At 30.2% G+C, this 22,799-nt stretch overlaps 2 protein-coding genes across 2 annotated transcripts in view; one reads left to right on the plus strand and one right to left on the minus strand.

Annotated features, from left to right (window-relative positions):
* LOC144841564 (NADH dehydrogenase [ubiquinone] 1 alpha subcomplex subunit 10, mitochondrial-like) overlaps positions 1-22,799 on the plus strand; it is a 242,600-nt gene that overhangs the window by 106,211 nt on the left and 113,590 nt on the right. The window lies entirely within an intron of this gene.
* Positions 1,677-21,864, minus strand: LOC144839451 (solute carrier family 23 member 2-like). Its single transcript, XM_078694810.1, has 14 exons — positions 21,765-21,864; positions 21,126-21,177; positions 19,365-19,517; positions 18,831-18,988; positions 16,098-16,189; positions 13,181-13,242; positions 12,673-12,854; positions 11,063-11,183; positions 9,810-10,220; positions 9,343-9,472; positions 8,022-8,165; positions 6,111-6,206; positions 4,446-4,631; positions 1,677-4,080 (listed from the first exon to the last, which is right to left on the minus strand). The coding sequence occupies exons 2-14, from the start codon at positions 21,135-21,137 to the stop codon at positions 4,004-4,006; spliced, it is 1,824 nt and encodes a 607-aa protein (XP_078550936.1). The 5' UTR covers positions 21,138-21,177; positions 21,765-21,864; the 3' UTR covers positions 1,677-4,003.

Consider the following 22,799-nt stretch of genomic DNA (forward strand, 5'->3'; position numbering starts at 1 on the left):
TGTTTTTATCTAACTATATAAGAAAGAAAAACTGTCAGAAGAATGAGTGTTTCTTTATTTTCTATACAGTAGGTTGAATAGGATTTTTAAACCAATTTAGTTTGGTGTAAACATTATTGAAAGTTTTTATTGAATTGAAAAATATATTATTATAATTGTAATTCATTTAATATTAGACAACTGTTAAAAGCGTAAACATCATGGAATGCTCATTCTTCTGACATTCTTTGCTAATACACTTTGATTACACATATTGTTTGACTATAAGCCACATTCACACGTGTCATTTTGTTCTTTATACAGGAACATGTGTGAATATATCTTATACTGTACAATGACTATTTCTAATCTTGAGCTTGTCTTGTGGACAGTCTGATTAACCTAAAAGCTCTGTCTACACTATCAAACTTTATTTGACAAAATGTGATGTGCCCATATATGAACATAATGATGTCATATCACTACAATATTTGGGCACATCACACTTTTTTTTTGTCAAACTAGTTTGATAGTGTAGACAGAGCTTAAGAATATATATTTGACAATATATGTTACACACACAAGTTTATAATTAAAAAAATATTAGAAATAATGTTTATTTATATATATTATAGGTACAATATTTGTATGCGTGATATATGTGCAATTATATTTCATAATCAAGAGAGTGTACTGTATATACATTGGAATGTAAATATAATTTATTATATATTAAATCATTGTTTAAAAATGTAGTTTAACCAATTTTAAATTATTCCATTTATATAAAAATAGTATTTCAAAATTATGTATAGATAAACCTATTTATAGATTAAATGTTTAATAATAATTATTAACTATTATTTATTTACAAACATTACTATTAAGAATGATTGATGTTTTCTATACAACCACATTCTCAAAAGAATGGGGCAGTAAAATTCCAAGTGAACTGCAAATGTATTTTAACATGAATCATGTTGTTGACCAAATAAAACATTATGATCGGGAAAAATAACATTTTATTTTTATAATTTAAACCTAAACTGGATTATAGTGGTGCCCGGACCACACAATGAACAGTTGAATACATCTGATTGATGATATTCAACTTTCAATTTTTGAACTGTTGCCGGGTTAGTGTACTATCTGCAGAGATACCATGGAGATATTAAATATATCCATGGAGATACAAAGTGTGTAGGTTTAAATTTGATTGAAGGTGTAAGGTACTGTATAAAAAAATCATTAATTCATCAGTAGAATTGGGAGTTAAACCCTGTGTATTAAGATATACATTCTTTTGGTGATTTGTATGAACAAAGTAACGTATTACTTTTTTTTTATCTTGGAAGAAACTGTAAACATTCAATTTTACTATTTTTTTTTTACTATCCCAGGTGCTCCAAGAACAGCATATGTTGGCATGCATATGTTGGCAATGCATTTTCTCTCTTTAGTTTAGTCTAAATGCAGTATCAGGATGATTTTTTGTTTTTCCAAATAACTTGAGATGAGTGGAGGGATAGAAGATACTAGATAGATTACTACTGATAGTAATTGTAATTGTGTTTAATATTTTTAAGAATACCTTAGTATGCAAGTTCTACTTAAAACAAATTGTTTGATACTTGCTTTTTATTCTAGCAAGCAATAAACACAAATTAAATAAAACACCTTTTTTCATTTTGCTTTCTTATTTATTGTCAAAATAATACATGCATGCACATAAAGATGATAGATTTTTAATTGATAATTTAACAAAAATAATAATAAGTTAATTAAATAATTAAGATATGGGTATCAACTTTTCACTGGGCATGTAGTTAAAAAGCATTGTCACTATGACATAAATAAACCTCTCTAAATCTACACTAGGCTTTTGATTGGATAATATGTGCGATGAAGAATCTCAAAATATGAGCAAAAGTCTGAGCACTTATACCATCAATTTAGCATGAAATTTTGTGCATTTGACAGATTGTAATTAAAAAGCAAAATGCTGTTTTAATTCACTTAAATAAAGGTGAGGGAAACATGATGATGTCACATGAACTTTGGCCTCGCATTGTGGGGATTTGGCAAATTTCAGTCTATCATTTACCTTACGTTCACAACTTTAATCTGGCCACAAATTTGAACCATGTGAACAAAAATGTAAATAATAACTAATAGTTCACTATGGTCTTCTACCTTTTTCCAAACAATCCTTCATTTTTATTTGAAGTCTATCAAATATCTGAAAAAGTTCATGATTAACACACACAACATAAAAAAACTTTGGGATAATAAAATATCAACATTAAACAGCAAATTTACATTTAAAATTAAATACTGTATAAATAAAACAGAAATAAAATACACACAAATTAACAAAATACCCTGCTTTTCTAGTTTAATTATTCAAGTTTTTAGTAAGTGTATTCAGTTCTCCATATTGCATAATGGTAATATTACAATTTTGCAGACAAACTTCCATTTAGCTGCTATTATCTACTTGTGTATAGCTTCTGCAACCAGGAGTTTAGGAGGCTGACAGCAAAAAGGTAAATATTACATTGAAATCTCTATGTGGAGAATTGTATTGAACTACACTACAGTGTTTGCATTATAGTGCTTTATTGCATATGATAAATTTTGATCATGGGCTGGGTGAAGTTTGGCTGTATCTAGGAACATCATAGGTATTCACCCTAACTTTAAAGTAATACCTGGTCACATGTGTGTGGTATCAAAGCATCTGCCTAGATAAAGTAAAACCACCTAAATCTATTTCTACATGGTGCTACTAAAACCTTTAAAAGTGTTCTTTTCATACACTACAATGTATATAAGAGGGACAAAATGCATTGTATTGTAGTTTTTTTAAGTTTGACTGTGATTAAAAGTACTGTAGTCTGACTGAGCTATATGTGAATATGAGAAATCTTTTACACAACCCTAGTACTATAGTAATTTCCAAATCACCTCATTACACTATTGAATGAATTACTTAAAATAAAAATAATACAATACTTAAAACATAAATGTAAGTGTTATTAGTTTAAAACGAGAGAGCGAGGGGCATGTATTATTTCCAATTTTTGTAATGCTTTTATTACCATAATATACCCTAATATTTTAACTTTAATTTATATTAATAATTCTACATAGTAGCAACCTATACTTTTGTAATTTTATAGGTAATATTTTTATTTTATATATTGACCCATGACCTTTATATTGATTTATTTTGACAGAAAAACAACCGAATCACCTTAACCTTACTTTTATTTATTTTTTATTCCTTATTTATTTATGTATACTTTTCAGTGATACATAAAAAAGGGAGTACTGAGGAGAGACAAGAGCTGGCAAAGACAACTTGCCAAAGGGCGAGTCTCTCCAACCAGTGTGTTTAAAATTATTGCAGATTAATAGATACAATTCTAAAATATATATTTCTTTAATACCATGCATCTTTATCAATGTTTACAATTACATATTCTATATACACCATTAATATATTTATATTTAAATTCTAGTACAGTACAACATTAATAGTTCGGTGTTTTTAAGAAATTTATAATTATGCAAGGCATTTTGATTTGGCAAGTTTTTATTTAATGAGCAACTATATATTGTATTACTGCAGAGAACATTATTTAGCTTTTAACAACCAACAATAAATATACTGCAGCATTACTGTAGTAAACATTTTATACATCCCTACATTCTTTTCAGTTTAACCTCAGGGCAAAATTATTGGTACTGATGTACATTTATTTAAATAAATTTATAAGACACATTGTTTTTAAATAAATCGCCATCAATTAAATTTAAAACTACTCTATTGAACTGGTACGTTGATGATTTTTTTTTTATCATGCTTTTTTTTCCTAGATATATTGAATAGCTACAATAATTTCTTATTTTCTTTATTTTTCAATAATACATCTAGACATGTTCTTCCATGATTTAAGTAATGTTTGATAGACATTCATGTTGTTTATGGATGAGCCACATTGTGATAACATATATCTATTTATACCTGATGTTCAACTTGGTTTTGAGATATACAGTTGTTTTTATTTGACTTCTTATTTTGCACTTTTACATATCCTGAAAAGATATATAAGAAAAATAAATAGTTAGATTGAAAATTCATTTAATTAAGTGTTATTTATACACCATTACACAACTTTTCCGAACAATTAAAGGAAGGAAAATAATGTGCTTCTTTCATTCACCAGTAACATTTCACTTGTTCAGACGACACAGTATTGATGGTTCCTATGTCCAGGTGATGACCAACAACATATCAATTGACCTGACCTAGTAATAGGCGAGGTCGTCGCAATCAAAAGCTCTCTAATACCATCCCAATTTTTCTGGAAAAGTCCATTAATTTTGAATGATTTTGAAACATTACTTTAGAATACAGCCATTGCCACAATCACATAAAACATTGAAACTGATACACTTACGTTTTCTAGCAAATCCAGTAAATGTTGGTGAGACTGGAACATACTTAAGGAATTTGCATTTCTTGATGTAGTTCATGCCAAATGGAAACTCATAGCATTTGTATACTTCCTCCAGCACATCTGGGTCGGCATCCTCTTTGCCGTAGAGTTCACACCATTTTGTTAAACCTCTTTCTTCAATAGTTCCTGCAAAAAAAGTCATGTCTGTCTAATGAGAAGAGCTCATAGACTTGATGTTATGTGGTTCTACTCTAAATTCCTGTTCTCTAATTGGATGATTTTGGGTCACACAGCATGAAATAGTACGTACACACTATTGAAATGTTTTAAACTATAAACAAAAATAGGTGTCTTTACAGTATTTTTGCAAAATTATGTCTATGGATTTCATAATTATTAAATATTTAAAACAAAATAAATTCTCTAAATTGTCAAATATTGAACAATTATGACCTCTAAATTGAGTATACAATTTAGATGGCCTTTAAGGACTGTTTACACAATGCACAACAAATAGATTAATATACATTTTTTATGAAAAAAAACCCCAAATAACTAACTTTTTAAAGAGTCTTATGACTATGCTATTCATATCGAACAATATATATAACATATTGTGTTTCTCTTACTGATAAGTCTTACTGACGTTATTTGATAGGATTTTATTAACATTTTATTTCACCAAAGACAGTATGAATGGTTCGTGAATAAGCGCATTTTGTAGGATTGTTGTAGGTAATAAATAAATAATTTTGTTTGACAAATCCAAAAGAAATTACTCACATTCTTTAGCTTTCGCCATCAGACAAGATGGCGAAAGCTAAAGAATGTGAGTAATTTCTTTTGGATTTTTCAAACAAAATTATTTATTTATTAGTATGAATGGTTATTCTATAGCTCTAGAATGAAAATGTTTCTAAATTCTTGTTTTCCTTAGAAAAAAATATATATTTATCTATTTATTGTTGTTTGTTACTGTCCTAAGATTTTATGATTAGTTTCTCATAACCAATGAGTTTAGAGAGGTCGTTGTGAATTCACCTCGTACTTCAGAACAATAATATATTATTGTTTCTTGGGCATATGATGGTTGCCATTATTTCTGCTCTGACTTGATGTGTGATAAAGAAAAGTGATTTTGCAATGTAGCTAGAAGGGAAACTATGTTTGGTTTGAAACTTAATTTAAATGGCGGTCATGATCAAGAACACAACATATTACTTTAAGTATAGTCCCTGGTATAGAAGCCTGGTTTAGGAAATTTGTTGAAAATTAGAGGATTACACATGAGCTGCATTAGCAATGTATTTACCAAAGTTTAATAAATAAATTTATTATAAATTAGTGGGTGGATTATACTCATATCGTTGAATGAATTTAGGCAGTGACGCTTAGGTCAGGCCTACAGAGAAGCTAGAAATGGAACATAGCGATTGTTCAAATAACAATAAAGAAATCTTATATTGCGCCAATTTCCATGAAAATATAAGATGCTCATGGCAAGTCCGAGCAGATGATAAATGTTCAGAAAGTTGGTTGCAAAGAAAGAAAGGAAGCAGCAAAAGTATAAAATGTGGCTACAAAATAATGGTATATCAGTACATATGGTGCGATAGTGTTCTTGGTTTAGGTTTTTTTTTAAAATAAATAATAATAGTATGTTACCTGGTATGGTGTTGTCAAGAAGAAAACCTAGAAAACCTCCAACAAACATATTTGTACTCAGTAGAACAGTAATAATTTGATCTATCTCTGTAACACCTAGACAAAAAAAAATTAAAACATTGAAAATCTCAATAAATGTAAATTTACTAACCCATGCCAGCAGTTTACTAGCCTACAAATTAATGTTGAACACAATATACAATATTTTCTTAGGCACAGATTGTCATTAAATGGTAGCTACAGGCTTAAAATTTCTATTCTTAAAAAATAAATCTTTCGCAAAAATTTATTTTACAACGGAAGCGAAGCAGAACGTCCCTTTTTCAGACTTTTTTTTTCTAGGAAATAAACCTAAATTGACTCTAATTTAAGTAAATTCAATCAAGTTCATGTTATTTGATTCATTCCACCAAATTTTAACTGGACACTGCAAAAGTGTGCAGTATGAACTATTGAATTCCACATAGATATTAAAAAAAACATGTGTCAAAAGTGTTAGTAAAACATCTTGTACCAGCACAAAGCTAGTTTAAGTACTCCGTCTATAAACTTGTGAATTGTTCTGGTTTTGTTTTATCAACTCAATAAATCTGTTTTGTAGTAAGTACCAGCATTTTTAGAAACATCAATGATATAGCGGAATATTAGGGTTTTTTTAATGTATATCTTTGAACCGTAGATTTCATTTTTAGAAAAAAAAAATCATATTTATATCCATATCGGTGAAAAAATTGACTAAAGTTTGTTTGTTTATTTGTTTCTCTACACTTAATTAAAACCTTGAATACAGAGTAATTATAATTGTATAATAAAGGAGCGAGGTCAAAATAAGCATCACGCTTTAAGACTTGACCCCCCATAAAACAACATGAGCTATGGTACAAGGGTACAGCAATTACATAAGATCACAATATAAAATGATCTCACAGACTTAATTTGGTCAAATTGACTAAGATGATTCCAAACGCCACTCAGTGTTAAATTAACCAAGACTAATGCTTGCCCAATAGAACTGACCATAGTCTCGGTAAAACTACCATGCTAGCTAAAAAGTCCAATCTCAACTTCACAAGTTCATGACCTTCATCATGGGCTTCAATCATAGTTTTTAATGCAATTTAAATTCTGGGAAAACAACCATGTGAAATTAGTGCGGCTTTTGGTAAAGTTAACTTGTTTTTTCTTGATTTCTTTTTCAAGTGCGAACTAGGCTTAGCTAGAAAGCTGTCATTGGACAGTTTTGTACTTTTTACAGGATTTTTGTGGAGCAATAATATCAAATATATAACTATATGGTCAATATGGTCTGTTTCAGTATATAACAAACAGATTTATATGACATTGTTTGAAGTCTTTGTATGTCTGTTCAGTTAAGCTTTATTATACTATCAACCTAAATACAGTGACTGGAATTGTATTGCAGATATGTGGTGTAAAACTATTGTTCCCTTACAATTGTTCATGGATGTACCATAAACTTTCCACCACTCATCTATAAGTAACACCCTCATCTATAGTAACATTCTACTCTATAGTAACCTGGCCTAAGATTCTAATAGTAACGCACCATTTATTTAATCGATGGGACGATGTTCGCAAAAATGCACGACAAGGTATTGGAAGTCAGTGGACAATTGTCAAAGAAGTACAAACATATTTATGAAGGCCTCTAGGCTAATTCCTCCTAGGCCAGCTAGTTCTGATTGGCCTAACCCGATGTGTCGGTGTATTTGGAACCACCTTGTCACAGCGCATGTCGATCCGCAGTGTTACGACGCATATCAATGCGCTGTCACGAGGCATGTCAAATTGTGTTATGACACAATGTTGATCGATGACATCGGTATACTACATTGCTTTAGGTTTGAACCAAGCTTAACTAATGCTAAAGCTGTATTTTTCAGTTCTTACCAGTTGATATTGCTGTTGGGTTCTGTGATAACCAATTTGGTATAATTAAACCCATGATTAAAGAAAAGCCAATAACAAACAGGTTACGAGATGAGTTGAGATCTACAAATTGTAGATTTGATAGCCCTACTGCTGTTATCATACCTGAAAAGAGGATAACTTTTATTAAAACTACAAAATGGTCTAGGCCTATTCAAAGTTTGATTTTATTAATCTTTATTTTTCATGTTTGATGGCAAATACACATTTAACATGCTATAACATTTTTAATTTGTTTATGGTAACTGTATTTTATCATCCTTTTGTTCTGTTTTGTTATAATGTGTTGTTCTAAAGCATACTTGAAATAACAACTAAAGAAATTATTGAGGACACAATTATTGGAACACCGAAGTGATTCTGCCTAATTAAATGAAACAGGATATATGTTAGATTTTCAACAATATGAAAATGATATCAATTTATCAACAGGATATTAATAAATAGTAATTAGAACCAAATGGCGACAAGAAATTGGAAAAGCGAGACGAGATAATTTTTAGATTAAAACAGTGAAATAAATAAATTTTCATTCATATAATTTTCAATTATTATTATTTATGCTAAGGAATTCTGGTTAATTTGTTAATCACTGTGTAAGAGTATTCAAAATTTAATTAAAATATTACATACAGTTTTATGACCTTGGCTATACATTGTGTTCCATTTCATTAATTTTAATTACATTTTACTGAGGATTACTGCTACTCAGAAAGTCCTGTTATTGACATTTTTTTGTTGATAAATTAAACATTTAAATGTGATGTATTTTGCAAGCATCATACATAAAAAAGTTTACCAATAATTTTAATATTTAAGTAAGTAAGTGTATATAATCAAGTTTTCAATGCGCTGTACATGAATTGAACTAAAACAAATATGGTTAAATAAATGTTGTTGGAAAGTAGAAGTCTATAGCTCTGATAATTACAGTGTATCATATGTATTACACTTATTATATTTTGCATTATTTATATTGTTTATTCTGTTGAATCTAATGTTTTTACTGTAAAATATGCAGTGAGCAGAATATATTTGGGCCTTAAGCTCTGTCTACACTATCAAACTAGTTTGACAAAAAAAAGTGCAATGTGTATATATGGGCACATTTTTTTGTCGCATTAAGTTTGATATTGTAGACAGAGGTTAATTAATTAATTAATTAAATAGCCTTTTCTCATTCTTATTGTTATTATAGGACTCTGATTGTACTGTACTGTAATTTTGTTCTGCTGTAATATACGAATCTGATATTTGTAAACGTATAGAATGTCATGCATACCAAACATTACACAAAATAAACCACCAACAATTGGGTCTGGTATTGTGACGAACAGAGCACCGAATTTGCCAAAACAACCTAATAAAATCATAATTAGGCCTCCTACTTGAACAACTCGTACACTTCCAACCTAATAGTAAATCAGAAGACATGTTCATTTGACCATTATACAGCAGTCCCAATAATCATAAACTTCTTTCTAAAGCTCTGACTATACTATCAAACTAGTTTGAAAAAAGGTGTGATGTGCCCAAATATGATAGTGATATGACATCATCATGTCCATAAGGGCACTCCACATTTTTTGTCACATAAAGTTTGATAGTGTAGACAAGGCTTTACTCGAAAAGTGTATACAAAATCCAAATGAAAGTTGACTGTTAATATATAGACATATCAAAGATAAGTTTGTTGTATATCAATATTATATCGCTTTCTTAAAAAATAAAAAATGAATAAAACATTACCTTAGTAATACCAATAGCTCCAATATTTTCACTGTACGATGTCGTTCCACTACCTGATCCCCATAGACCAGCTATCACGCAACCAATACCCTCTATACCAATCCCACGGTTGACAGCATGCGTTGGAGGTGGCGGAGCACCTGAGAGACGTGCGCATGCATAGTAATCACCAATGCTCTCTACCATAGATGCTAGAACACCAGCTAACATACCAAAAACACCTGGAATAGTCACGGACGGGAGTCCCCATTGTCCAGGGTAGGGGAAGCGAAACCATTTTGCACTTTCCAAAACACCAAGGCGCCCATCCGTTCTTGCGCTGTAACCATAGCTACTAGAGTCATCGGGAAAACCGCCAGTTACTGTTATAATAATTGACAGTAGCCATGAGATTATGATTGCTAAGATAACCTGAAAATTAATTGAAAAAAAAAGTATTAACTCAAATATCACATATTTTTTAGACCACTAAACTATTATATATTTATATACACACCACAGGCACAGAATAAATTCTAAACCGCCTGATGATATACTGAAAATTAATTAATTGGAAATGATAAAGATGAGGAAATATGCACAAACTTAAATGTGTTCAACCAGCCCAGGGACAGACATGAGTAGGCTGTGATTCATCAATGGGGGACCTCATTTTTGTAATTGTTTATTTAATTTACATGCAAATAAATTGGTAAAAATATTCATATAGTTTTTTTTTAGTCACCTTTAGGAAACTATATATTTTAGTGAATTTTTTAACATTACATGGTCGCTGCACATAAGTACAATTTATACAGGCTTGTAACTTTTGGAAGTACTGCACCCTAGAAGTACTATTATGTATCTTTATTCAATATCGACCCTCAATATTTATACCTATTGGCCTCTTTTTATGTACGAAGAAAATGCTATTTTAAAAGTGATTTTATGGCCTACGGCCAAGTTCAAAACATAAATCTTCTACAATATTTATAGAATTATTGGTAAGGAGCCCATAATTATTGCTGAGCACACAGTACACAATGACTGTCAAGAAATACGAACCTAATGACGAAGAAAGGAAAGAGGTTCAGTAAGGTGAAGTGATTTGTGTTATTTTAATTGCTAAAGTCAAGTAGTTTATTGACACCCACCCTCTCTCTAGGCCACATCTATTGATGATGACATAGTTGGAACCACCTATGGGGATGGGAGAGGCAAAGTATACTTTTGTGTACAGTTAGGTTCTGTAGTGAAGTATTTTTCTTACTTACTGGAAAAAGTTTAAATCCTGGAAACCAAATAATGCTGAAGCCAATATCTCGTGAATAGGTTGGTATCGGTATATTAAACTCTTTTAAATATTGCGAAAATAGAACAACCAATCCCATAGTTCTGTAAAAAAATCCAGTAGAATTATATATAATAGATAAGAAATGGTATTACCATATGTAACAGAGCATTTTGATTTTAAATAGCCCATTTCCATGAAAAATACCCTTCCCTCCCTGTTCATGAAAGATAGCCCCAGTTTTATACATAGGCCTGACAGTATAAGTGCAATTTATGAGTACCTAGCTAGGAAGATGAACTGGTCTATTTTACTTTAGCTCATTGTAGTTTTGCTGAGTGGGCAGATTCACCAAGCCTATATTCCACCCACTCTTAAATTTATATTAAGCTCTTCCGTAAACAGTCACTAGGCAGATATTTGCTAACGTTTTAGCAACATGATAGCTACTCCCCATTTCTTTTAATAGATCACATTATAAATTGAACAGTAATGTAGATTGTATTAAAGTTATTCACACAGCATTTTAAAGTGCTTAATGGTGTTAACAGTCTCAAACCTAAAGCTATGAGGATGTATTCAAATGTGATATTATGTCCATTAACCAACTTGCAGTAGTTGATAATGAATGAGATGAAGCTTGTGCCATTAATATGTAATTCTATAACACTATTTATACATTTTCAGAATCAGGAGGTAGAAATAGATAGAGAGTTATGACTTTAATTAATTAATTTTCTGTTTTTACTATTTTTTATACCATTTATTATAATGTGTTATATAAATACAAATTTTTACTTATTTATAGGTATTTATTTTTATTGATTCCTACCCCACCCCCTGTCTCTCTCCTTTTTTTCCTTTTTTTAAAATTGTTTAAATCTTATTTTGGTGACCTACCACACACTGGTTTATCTTTATAGTATATTTCATTTCTTGTTCTTACTATTAATTATTTGTATACAATGTGTGTGGTAAACAAACAAAACAAACAAACTATTTAACATATGACGTCAAATCATCAAGCAACAATATTACAATAGTTGATGATGATTGAATTTTTTTTTAATTCATACTGTAGTAAAGTGTGGATAGAATATAGGATCAGGCATTTTCATTATGAGGATATAGATGACGTCATAACCAAACTACATTGCCATCGATCAACTTAGTTGCTAAATACATGAGGTGAATCATCTAAGTATGTAATCTATGCCTATCTATGCCTTAAGAATCTGCCTTTATTATACACTCTTTACTTCTTATTTTTAAAAGAGTTCATGAACATGAATAGAGAAAATATACACTATAGTATTTTGCAAAGTAGATTATACCACATGAAAGTTTATAACATTCACACTTGTTCAGTTTCACGGTGCTGTTTTGTTTAATAAAGGAAAATTAGGAAATTAAACAGCATAGGTTTGAATGTACAGTACCTTTGGAGATTTCTGGTTCCCTGGTACAGTAGAGCACCGATGAAAGTGGTAACAATATTAATCAATTTCGTGGTGCATATCAAATTAATTTTCAAAAATAAATTGTATAAATTTTTAGTTGCAACTATTACTTAACACCACTTGATTTACTTACAGTAGAGAGATACCCCAATGCTGTCCTGACAGATACGTAGCTGGCTCAACCAGAGACAGACCAATCAGAGCTATAGTTGGTGCGATGCACAATGGACCGATGTATCTCATCAGTAATCCCAGAATTCCTGAGAATCCAATGACGACTTGGACGATAGAGGACACTGCTATTGCACCTTGAATCTAAAAAGATTTTGATTTACAAAAGTGAAAGTAAATTGTTTTTAGTCAGTTTTCAATTTAAATTAAAAATTCACTTTTTGTTTTCTATGGCCACCATAAATACCACTCAGAAAGACACTATTGAAAATTAAAGCATGCCCTCCCAGGTCGACCCTCCCCACACCTCCCAGGCTGCCCTCCCCATACCTTCCAAATTGCCCTCCCACGCCTTCCAAATACCTGTATGGAATATTTTTATACTCTTTAATTGACCTACAGAAACGTTTAAAAACTGTGAATAATAAATAAAATACTGTATATAGACAAAAAAACATTTAAAAACATACTTCTCTTATTCTGCTCTGCCATATTTCGGTAGCAGTATCAAATTCATATTGTGTGGCATTCTCTAAAAAAAAAAGTTGATTTCAATAATAAATTTGAGATATTAAAAAAATATATTTTTTCTAATCAGTAATCTTTTATGTAAAAATGCTTATAAACAATTGTCATATTGTTAACAATTTTCTTTTCTATAAAAAGCAACCAAAAACAGGTTCCCCCTTTCCCATGGATTCTCCACCTACTTGTACAATTTCTTTTCTTACTGTAGAATTGGGTTCCATTGATGAAAATGAAGTTATGCAAGTTGCACAGATTTCAGTCTAATCATCTTTCCCAACTCCTTCTTTTTCCCTTAATTTAATTTTTTCCCATTATAACATTTATGACTTTATGCTTTATACAGTAATGTCATTGAAAATGTAAAATTTAATCAGAAAAACATCTCATTTCAGTAAAGAATATCTCTGATCAGTTTTGGTGCCAACTTAAAGACTGTCACCATTTTAATATACTGTAAGTGTATTGAACAAGCATATTGTGACGCATCATAGTGACGTACACAAACGCCCACATTGATTATTGATACATTGACAACAAATGACAAATAGCTTAATTTTTAATAAATTCTAATTCAAGGACATCTTACAAGTCGCCACTGTGACATCATTTCAATATGTCATTAAATTATTCTTTAATATTTATAATTTCCCCATCATCACTGCCATTTTCTAACCTATGTTAGCGATAAACGGCCAGCTTTCATAAATATATTTCCAGCATGAAGTTGGTTTAAATTAATTGTACATCTAATTCATAATTCAATTCATTTACAGTGGCTTATAGTAGAGCCCCTCTTTTAGGAAACCCCCATTCTGGGGACAACCTTACAGTAATATAAATTAAGAAAACATATTTTTTTAACACTACAGCCAGCCCCTATTCAGGTGACAACTCTTCAGTATTTTGAATGAGAAAGAACTACTGTATATATTTTTAATGCCACTACGGACACCTCCATTATGAATGAGGAAGAACTTCAGTATGTCTTTAATAACATATATTTAACATAACATAACATAAGGAGAATGTGTCCACTTTATAATGTTCTAGTATTTCAAAATATTTGATCTTTTTTTTGTGAAAGTGCATTACAAATTTGCACTATTAGTGTGCAAGTGATTAAAAAACATCCACACAAATATAACAATTGTCTTGGATAGGCTTTTTCATGTATAAAGATGTTGTTATCATCCAAATTTTGAATTAAATGATGTGAATCATACTGTACTGTACACCATATATTTCAGAATTAACGTTTTATATAATTTTCAAAACCATCAGCATTTTCTTTCTTTTTATTTCAAATAAATTTGATTTGAATTTTCTAGGAATATCAAAGACTGTATTTTACTCTCTGGACTATTAGCATGTGTTTCATTAATGAACATTTCTTTACAAGTTGCTCAAGGCTAGTCTCTCGAACATTTACAATTTGCACATATTTGCTTTGAGTGTTTTGAAAAAAAATTTGTGAATGGAATAATATGACGTCACATTTACAAATTTCTGCAGGTAGTTTTACCACATTAATTCATCATTAAAAAATGTTGTAAAAGAATAAATGCTCTTTTTAGTACAGATTTCAAATAGCAAGTGTACTTCAAAGGCAAATGTAGACCTACAGTATAAAGGGCATGTAGTTTAAGGTTAGTGGGTACAGTAAGGTTAAAGTAAATATTAAATCTGGGTTGTAAACATGTCACATATGACACTGTATTTAGAAATTAAACTTGTGACACTAAACCAATTATAATAATAGACAAATATCAAACTTAAAATACTAATTGTTTAATTGTTTTCTTTTCAGTAAATTTTTTTTAATAAAATGAATTGCTTTAACCAACTGAATAACTGATTTATATCAGAGATTACTGAAAAGAAAATGTTTGTACTCTGTAATATTTTTTCCAAAATAAACTTAGATGAAATGAAATGAAAATATCGAAATAAATTAATTCAACTTGCTCTAATTATGCTAAGTACAGGTATATCTTAAAGGAATTATAATTTAATCAATAAAATTAATATTTAATTGAACAATGACAAATTTATCTTATTGAGGTTGAGAGAGAGAGTAAACAATACAGTATGTTAATTTGAATGATTACAATGACAATCATTTTCAAAACATCCTCCCACTGTTTATGCCTACTACCAGTAACAGATAATTTATTACAAACAATCTTAAAAGCTATCAAATGCCAATTGCGTTTTCTTTCTCTTTTAAAAAAAAATCTGATTTCAATTTCCTAGGAATACCAAAGCATGAACATTTCTTGTCACTATATAGAGAATATAGATTGAAACATTGAGAAACTCAACAGTTCTTTTCAGAACTAAAGTATACATGGTATACCACAAACTTAATATCAATTGCAATGCATTACTGTTAATTCCATACTGTATAAGTTTAATAATACCATAACACCCCCAAAACAAACCCATGGGTTTGGTTTTATTCTTTTTGAGATGGGCTTCTTTTTGAGATTACTTTGCTAACTAAAGAAGGAGGCTTCTTTTCAAAACAAATTCTTTCAATTTTGTGAATTGAAATTAAACAATACAGAACTTTTGAGACAAAAGTAAAATAAATGTACAGTATAATAAACACAACCATTAAATATGTACATGTATCACAAGTAACTGGCATTAATTCAGTCAACTAACTCTTGTATTATATTGTTTATTTCTGTTCCTTTGACATTCATGTTAACATAAACCTATTGTTTTGAAAAGAAGGTCATACTATCTTCAAAAGAAGCCCGGTGGGCTTAATTTCGAGACTGGGATTCTTTTCTTTTGCAAACCGAGGGGAGGTATTTTTTGTTACGGTTATCAATCAACTGAATAATTACTAACCAGGCAGTGGTTGAGGGCACTCTCCACGGAGACTCAAAATGGCCATCGTTGGTGCCACAAATACAAACGTGCCTCCTTGTACAATTGGCAGTCTGTAAATAAAAAAGAACTTTTATAATGTTTTAATTAGATTAGTTAACAGATTTATTGTATATTGGAAAACCAATAGTAAGTAAGATGACACATGCGAATTAAACACCATTCAACCACCCACCCTCACTATATTTACAGTCAACTCAAAGTCAACTCTCGTCACTTTATTGTAAACTTTAATTAAAGAAACATGTTTCATAAAATGAATTATCTATTATTAAACATTATACCCATATAATTAACAATAACTGTGTCTATTTACTCCAGGGTCAAGAGAAAACAAGTACAAATTATACAAAGTACTTTTAATTTTGATTCTAATAATAATGGGCAATTTTTTTTATTTTTTTTTTCACTTTTTGTCAGCCATTATTGCCAACCATTATTAAATACATTTTTATTGTATTTTGATGATAATAATAATAAATGTAAACAGTAATTTATGGTATCATGAATTACTTTTCTTTTCTTGAAAACATCTTTTGGCAATTCATTATGTACACTAATAAACTGATAATTTAACGTTTTTCTTCCGGCCTAAACTGAACAAATTTATTCACATCATGAATTACTGTACTAATTGAGTATGTACAGTAGGATGGTCATTGAGAAATCTTCTGTAAACTACATTTGAGATTTTAAGTATTTTAGTAATGTAAATAGGTACAGTAGATTTAACTAAAACATAAACTTGAACGTAATTTGAATGTTTGAATCACTTGGTACAGGTTACCGTATGAGAAATGCTGTATACCAATACTGTACTTTCTAAACTGCCAGTGGAAACTATCCCTGTGGCACTGTATTTTCAGGGATAGATTTTCTCTGGTGCATTGCTTACAATCTACTGTCTGTACTGTATTTACCTAAAGAAGAATGACCAATCTTGGTAGTGCAGTATCAGCATCAGGAACACAGTAGTTTACCAAATGACCGCAATTTCTTTAATAGCCCATCAGTTTTAGCAATTCCTTTGCTATCAAATTAGTGTTTATGGGTAAAATGACGTAGTCATTTTGGTTAGTGTGTGTGCAATGAGTTACATATACTGTATACTCCCTGGTGTACTGCATGTATGTGTGCAACATGAGTTTTAAGACCATTTCATTTTTCGTAGTCAAATAAATTACAAACATTTAAGATGCATGACTGATATAAAAAAAATTATCACATAAATTATCTACTGAACTGAAGTGATAAAAAGCCAATGACAAATGACTGAATTAAATTTCAGCTCAGTTTCTAAAAAGTACAATGGCATTTACAACAATTTTCTTTAAGGTTACCACAACCATTTACAGTTCCAAATTACAAGCAATGCCTCTAGTGTAGTTACAGTAAATTAGAAAGAGAAAGAAATTAGGAAACATAAGTCTGTATAGCATTTTGATGCTATTTTGCTGATTTCAAAGGCATACCATACTATGCTACCTGTACATACTGTAGTATACACCGTAAATTTTGTGAACGTGTCACTTGTATTTACAGTAGATGCTAAATATTAAAGAGAAGCATATGGTACAAAATATAATACAAAATTATGTTATTAAGTAATCAAATTCATATTGTTTATAAAACTTTTTTTAGTATGTCACGCATCATATTCACAATACATTTAAATAACGCAGAATAGAAATATTTAGTATATAGTATTTATATGATAATAAAATGTGTTGCGTACCACTGTGTACATTATATAATGATACTGTCAAACAGGCCGCATATTTGGAACATGATCCCATAATCGCGTCAACGAAAGTTCCATATTTTTTTAGTTAGTATGAAAAAATGTCTTTCTTACAGGGCTAGGTTTATAAAACTTTTATAAACTTCAAGAGGACATACTGTACTAATCTGTAGTAACCTTAATCAGTACATTCACATGAATATGAAACAAACCAGTATGACAGAGATCACTTTAACAATCACAACAAAGTCGTGAAAATTAATGAAATTTTTTTTTTTTTTTTTAAGTATGGCCATAGATATAAGATTGGCATTATTTCAGTAAACAATTCAACTAATTTGAACTGTCAAAGTAGAGCCTTTGTCTGAAAGGAGTTCATCCCAATTAAAGTTCTGTCAACAAACTAGTTTGTGATATGCCCAAATATGGTAGTGATATGCCCAAATATGGTAGTGATATGGCACATCACATGTTTTTGTCATAATAAAGTTTGATAGTTTAGATACTGTAGAGCTTTATACAGTAACAATGGCATATTGTAGCAGTTTTCAGTCTGTTTTTTCAGTTTTTTAGTCTATATTTACTATGGAACAGTTTTGGCAGTGTAATATAGCCACTTTTACTTTACAGTAATACCTACTTATCTTTACGCATTCATCAAATAGTAAATGCAATACAAAACTGTGTTTCCTCTCCAAATTCAGTTAACAGCTAATCACATTTATTTAATGAAAATTTTCCCTGTTTACTAGGTGGTCCTTCTACAAAAACTGGAATTAGAGGCTATAGACTTTTTGATGATACCTACTGTACCAATTTATTTCTTTTTACCGACTTACTAATTAACTGGCGAAAAAAAAATTGGTATCATTGGCAAAACTGGCAAAATAATTTGACCTTAGCGTGAGCGTTGGAGCTAGTACCATACATGCTGTATATTTTTTTTTAATTACCTGCAGCCAAATGTTGTTTGTAAAACAGTCACCATTCCTGACACAAAGAAGATTGTACTAATAAGTTCACTTAGGGCAACAAGATCATTGTTCATACAAAACACGGTTGACAGCAAGAGGGGCAAGGCTAATGTTGCGCCAAACATCGTCAAATATTGCTGAAAAAATTTAAACATAAAACATTTTTACGATGCCAGTTAAAAAACAGTGATTGTAAAATAGGTGGTAATTTTATTGCAAAGTCGAAAACGTAAAACAAATGACATTTTTAATTAGTGAAATTTGGTTTGTCAAATGGATACCTTTATGAACTTTTGTAGTTGTAGGTTCAGAATATGATGTGTGGCTTATTAAGAGGGAATTAGACCTAAGTATATATATACTTACTATATAGACAGTACAGGTTTTACTGAACATACTTAGGTCCAGAAAATGTTATACTACTGTACAGTTAGTTTAAATCATGTTTAAAAACATTATTTTAAAGTTATTTATGTCACATATGTGGTACTAATTATTCCTGAAGAAATTTACCTGGAATCCCAGGAACATACAGGTTGAAATAGGGGGAACATCTTGAATCCCATAGCTCAAGTCTCCCTTTAAATTCTCCAAAATAACTTTTGCTTTTAGCTTTCCAGTTGTTTCATGCTCATCATCCATACTACCACCATCAACGTTGGTCTCCTAAAATGATTATTTGCAAATATTTCACTTATACAATATTTCACTTATACAATATGAACCACCTACATTATGTAAAATTAAATGCAAATATTTCAAATGACTGCGCTACTTTTTATTTAGTGTTCCCATCGGACTGATAAGAGACAGACTTTCAAGCCTTGATTGTACTGGACTTAATTTGCGGGGTTCTTTTCAGAATGTCGATAGTGGTGGTTGGCAACCATATGCCGTTAAAGTACAGCCATTGTAAAACTACAATATGAATTTAAGGGTTTTGGTTGAAACATCATTAAATTTAAAATCCAGTGCGAACAAGGCAAATCAAGTTTACTCTCAAAAATAAGTTTGACATCAAAAATATTTGAGCAATAATAATTGAAGGCTAGAGTGAAATAAATATTTATAATACATCTCTTTTTTCTTAGAAATTCAAGGAAAACAAACACGTGCCAAATTATGAATGTCACACTTGTAATCAAATTTAATTAGCACAATCTGACTCGTGTTTACTTTGCAATTGAATACATCATTACACTAGCTTGGCAGTTAACTCCCGTCTTACGTGTACTGTATTAAAGCCTCGTATAGCATACCGTAAGAAGAAGTAAGAAACCCATGAGCCTTTTTTTTTAGTGTACTCTTGTGTGGGCTTCTTTTCGAGATGGGCTTCTTTTCGATATTACTTTTGGAAACAAAAGAGGGAGGCTTCTTTTTTAAATGAATGTTGTACTGTACTGTACATTTTGTGAATTGCTACTACAATAATAGGATTTTTTTAACATTACCTACCAATTTAACATATTTGTGATCAAAATACCATTTTTAAACTGTTAAAATGAATGTACGATATAAATTCTACCATACTTTATATCTACATCACAAGTTATCTGGCATTAAATTACCTTTTTGCTTTGATATTTAAATTCTATCTTGAAAAGAAGCCCATACTATCTTAAAAAGAAACCCAGTGTTTTCAAGATTACTTTTGCTTTTTTTCTAGATGGGCTTCTTCTTTTCAAGGTTTTACGGTAGTTTTTAATTTTTCTAAAGTTGCTGCTGATTTGGTATGTTGTAAAAATTTGAATACCAAGTTGTTAGGCTGTAGTACTAACACCTAACATAAATAGTAGATTTTTTTTTCCACCACCTTTATACATTCAACTTTTCATGAATAATAATGATTAAATAATTTATTTTAAAAATTCTACCATTTTTTCGTTATTTTCTGATTGTTTTCCCCTATTTAATACCATTTATAATTTTACTGGACATTATTTCTGTAAAAATCACATTCATTTAAATTTTACCTAACATTTTTTGCTAAAACATCTGTTTGCATTGTTTTCTGAACATCAAAAATAGTACAGTAATAGTATTATAATGAAAGGCTCTCACTAGCCATTCACCATGTTGCGTTTTGTAAACCAATTTGGAGAAAACATTGTTGTCTTCACCAATTAGGCGAATGTACAATAAACAGGAGTATATTTTCCCTCAGCTTCGCCTCAAGAAAAATATCATTCCTTCAGGGATTTCAAAAGTTATATTTCACAGGCAATTTGTATTTAACCACGATTTTTAAGTAAAATGTAGTGAAATAGTTTTTACCTTGTATTCCATTGTGAAATAACGTATTTCTCTTCTGATACAATCAACAACTCTGTGAATTCAAATAATTAAATTAAAAAGTTTTAAAAAAATATTTTTTTTTGTATTTAAAAATACAACCATTGCAAATATACATACTATTAGGAGAATAAAATAAATCTTCTCTACTCCCATGAACACATGAAGGAACATATTTTTAATATTCTGGAGGTTATCCAACAAGATACATGGTGTGGTAGGGAGGGTCTCAATGGGTGCGATGAACAGGGGGTATCAAACAGGGGAAGAGGGTGCTGAACTCCACTACAAATATTACAAAATTTATTTATAGGACAATATAGAAAAATAAATGTTGCAATATAGGCCAAAATAGTTAAATTTAAACAAAAACCCCATCAACCAGCCATTTACTATTTTTTTGTTTAAATTACAGTTTTTCACATAAATATTTTTTTTTAATCCAATTTTTTTTTTTTATGAATATTATGGGACATTAAAATGGCATATTCAACAACAAAAACTTATTAAAAATTATTTTATCAGTGGGACAATACTTTCTATCATCCATGCATGAATTAAGTCCCATTCACCTCCTCTTCCTATCTCTCGTGTATTATATACATAAAACGACATACTTACGTTTAATAAATCTATCCAAACTGTAATAGTGTTATATACAACACTTGAGTTTTCGGGTTACGTTCGCCCAGCTTTGATAGCAACACAACATTAAGACAACAGAACGAATGAATGTATACCGCCAAACGATGTTTATTTGGCGCGAGTTGTTTTGTGTACAATTAATCCCAAATCACCCGCTTTACATCACCGTCGTTAATGTGTAATGGGAATACCGATTGCTGATTGGTCAATGAACAATACATATAAGATAAGAAGGCGGACGTACTTGTTCAGCGATTCTTATTGGCCATTGTCGAAGTAAGGACGTTGGTGTTTGGCGTGTACAGTAATTGGTTTACCATTTATTTATATTTCATAAATGAAACTACTGCATACTGTTACTAGGAAATTGAATGGTTAATAAGTCCTTCAAACAATGGTGTCAGTTTTTTTTTTGTGTGTTTGTATTTTTGATGGTATTAAAAATATGTCTTCTGGAAAATAAATGAATTGAATTGAAATGGGTAGTGAAAACATGGTCCCAAAATCATGCAAGATTTTTAACACGCCAAAACAATTTAGAACAACAAGTGACAATTACAACAAAAGCATTTTAACTGCTTAACCATGGACCTATAAATTAGATTTTATATAATTTATAGGTCCATGCTTAAACCTTTTATTTATTTTATTATTCCTTTTAGCAATAATTTAAGCAAGTGCTGAGGAGCAGTATATTTTTAAAAATATCAACCATAATATAATAAATCGCAATTATGAAATTAAAACCTTTTTAAATTTGTATGAAAGATAAATAGGGATTTAGAATTTTTAATATTGATATAGGCCTACAGTTTGCGGTACACCACGTATATATTATTAGTTCTGAAAAGAACTGTTGAGTTATTATAATAACTCTATTGCAGTTAGATAGATTTATTAAACGTAAGTAGGCCTATGTCGTTTTATGTATACTAGCTATAGGTCAGGTTCTAATATTATTAATAATAATAATAATAATAAGAAACTCAACAGTTCTTTTCAAAACTAATA

This window comes from Antedon bifida, chromosome 4 (assembly GCF_963402885.1).
Source record: "Antedon bifida chromosome 4, ecAntBifi1.1, whole genome shotgun sequence".
Lineage (NCBI taxonomy): Eukaryota > Metazoa > Echinodermata > Crinoidea > Comatulida > Antedonidae > Antedon > Antedon bifida.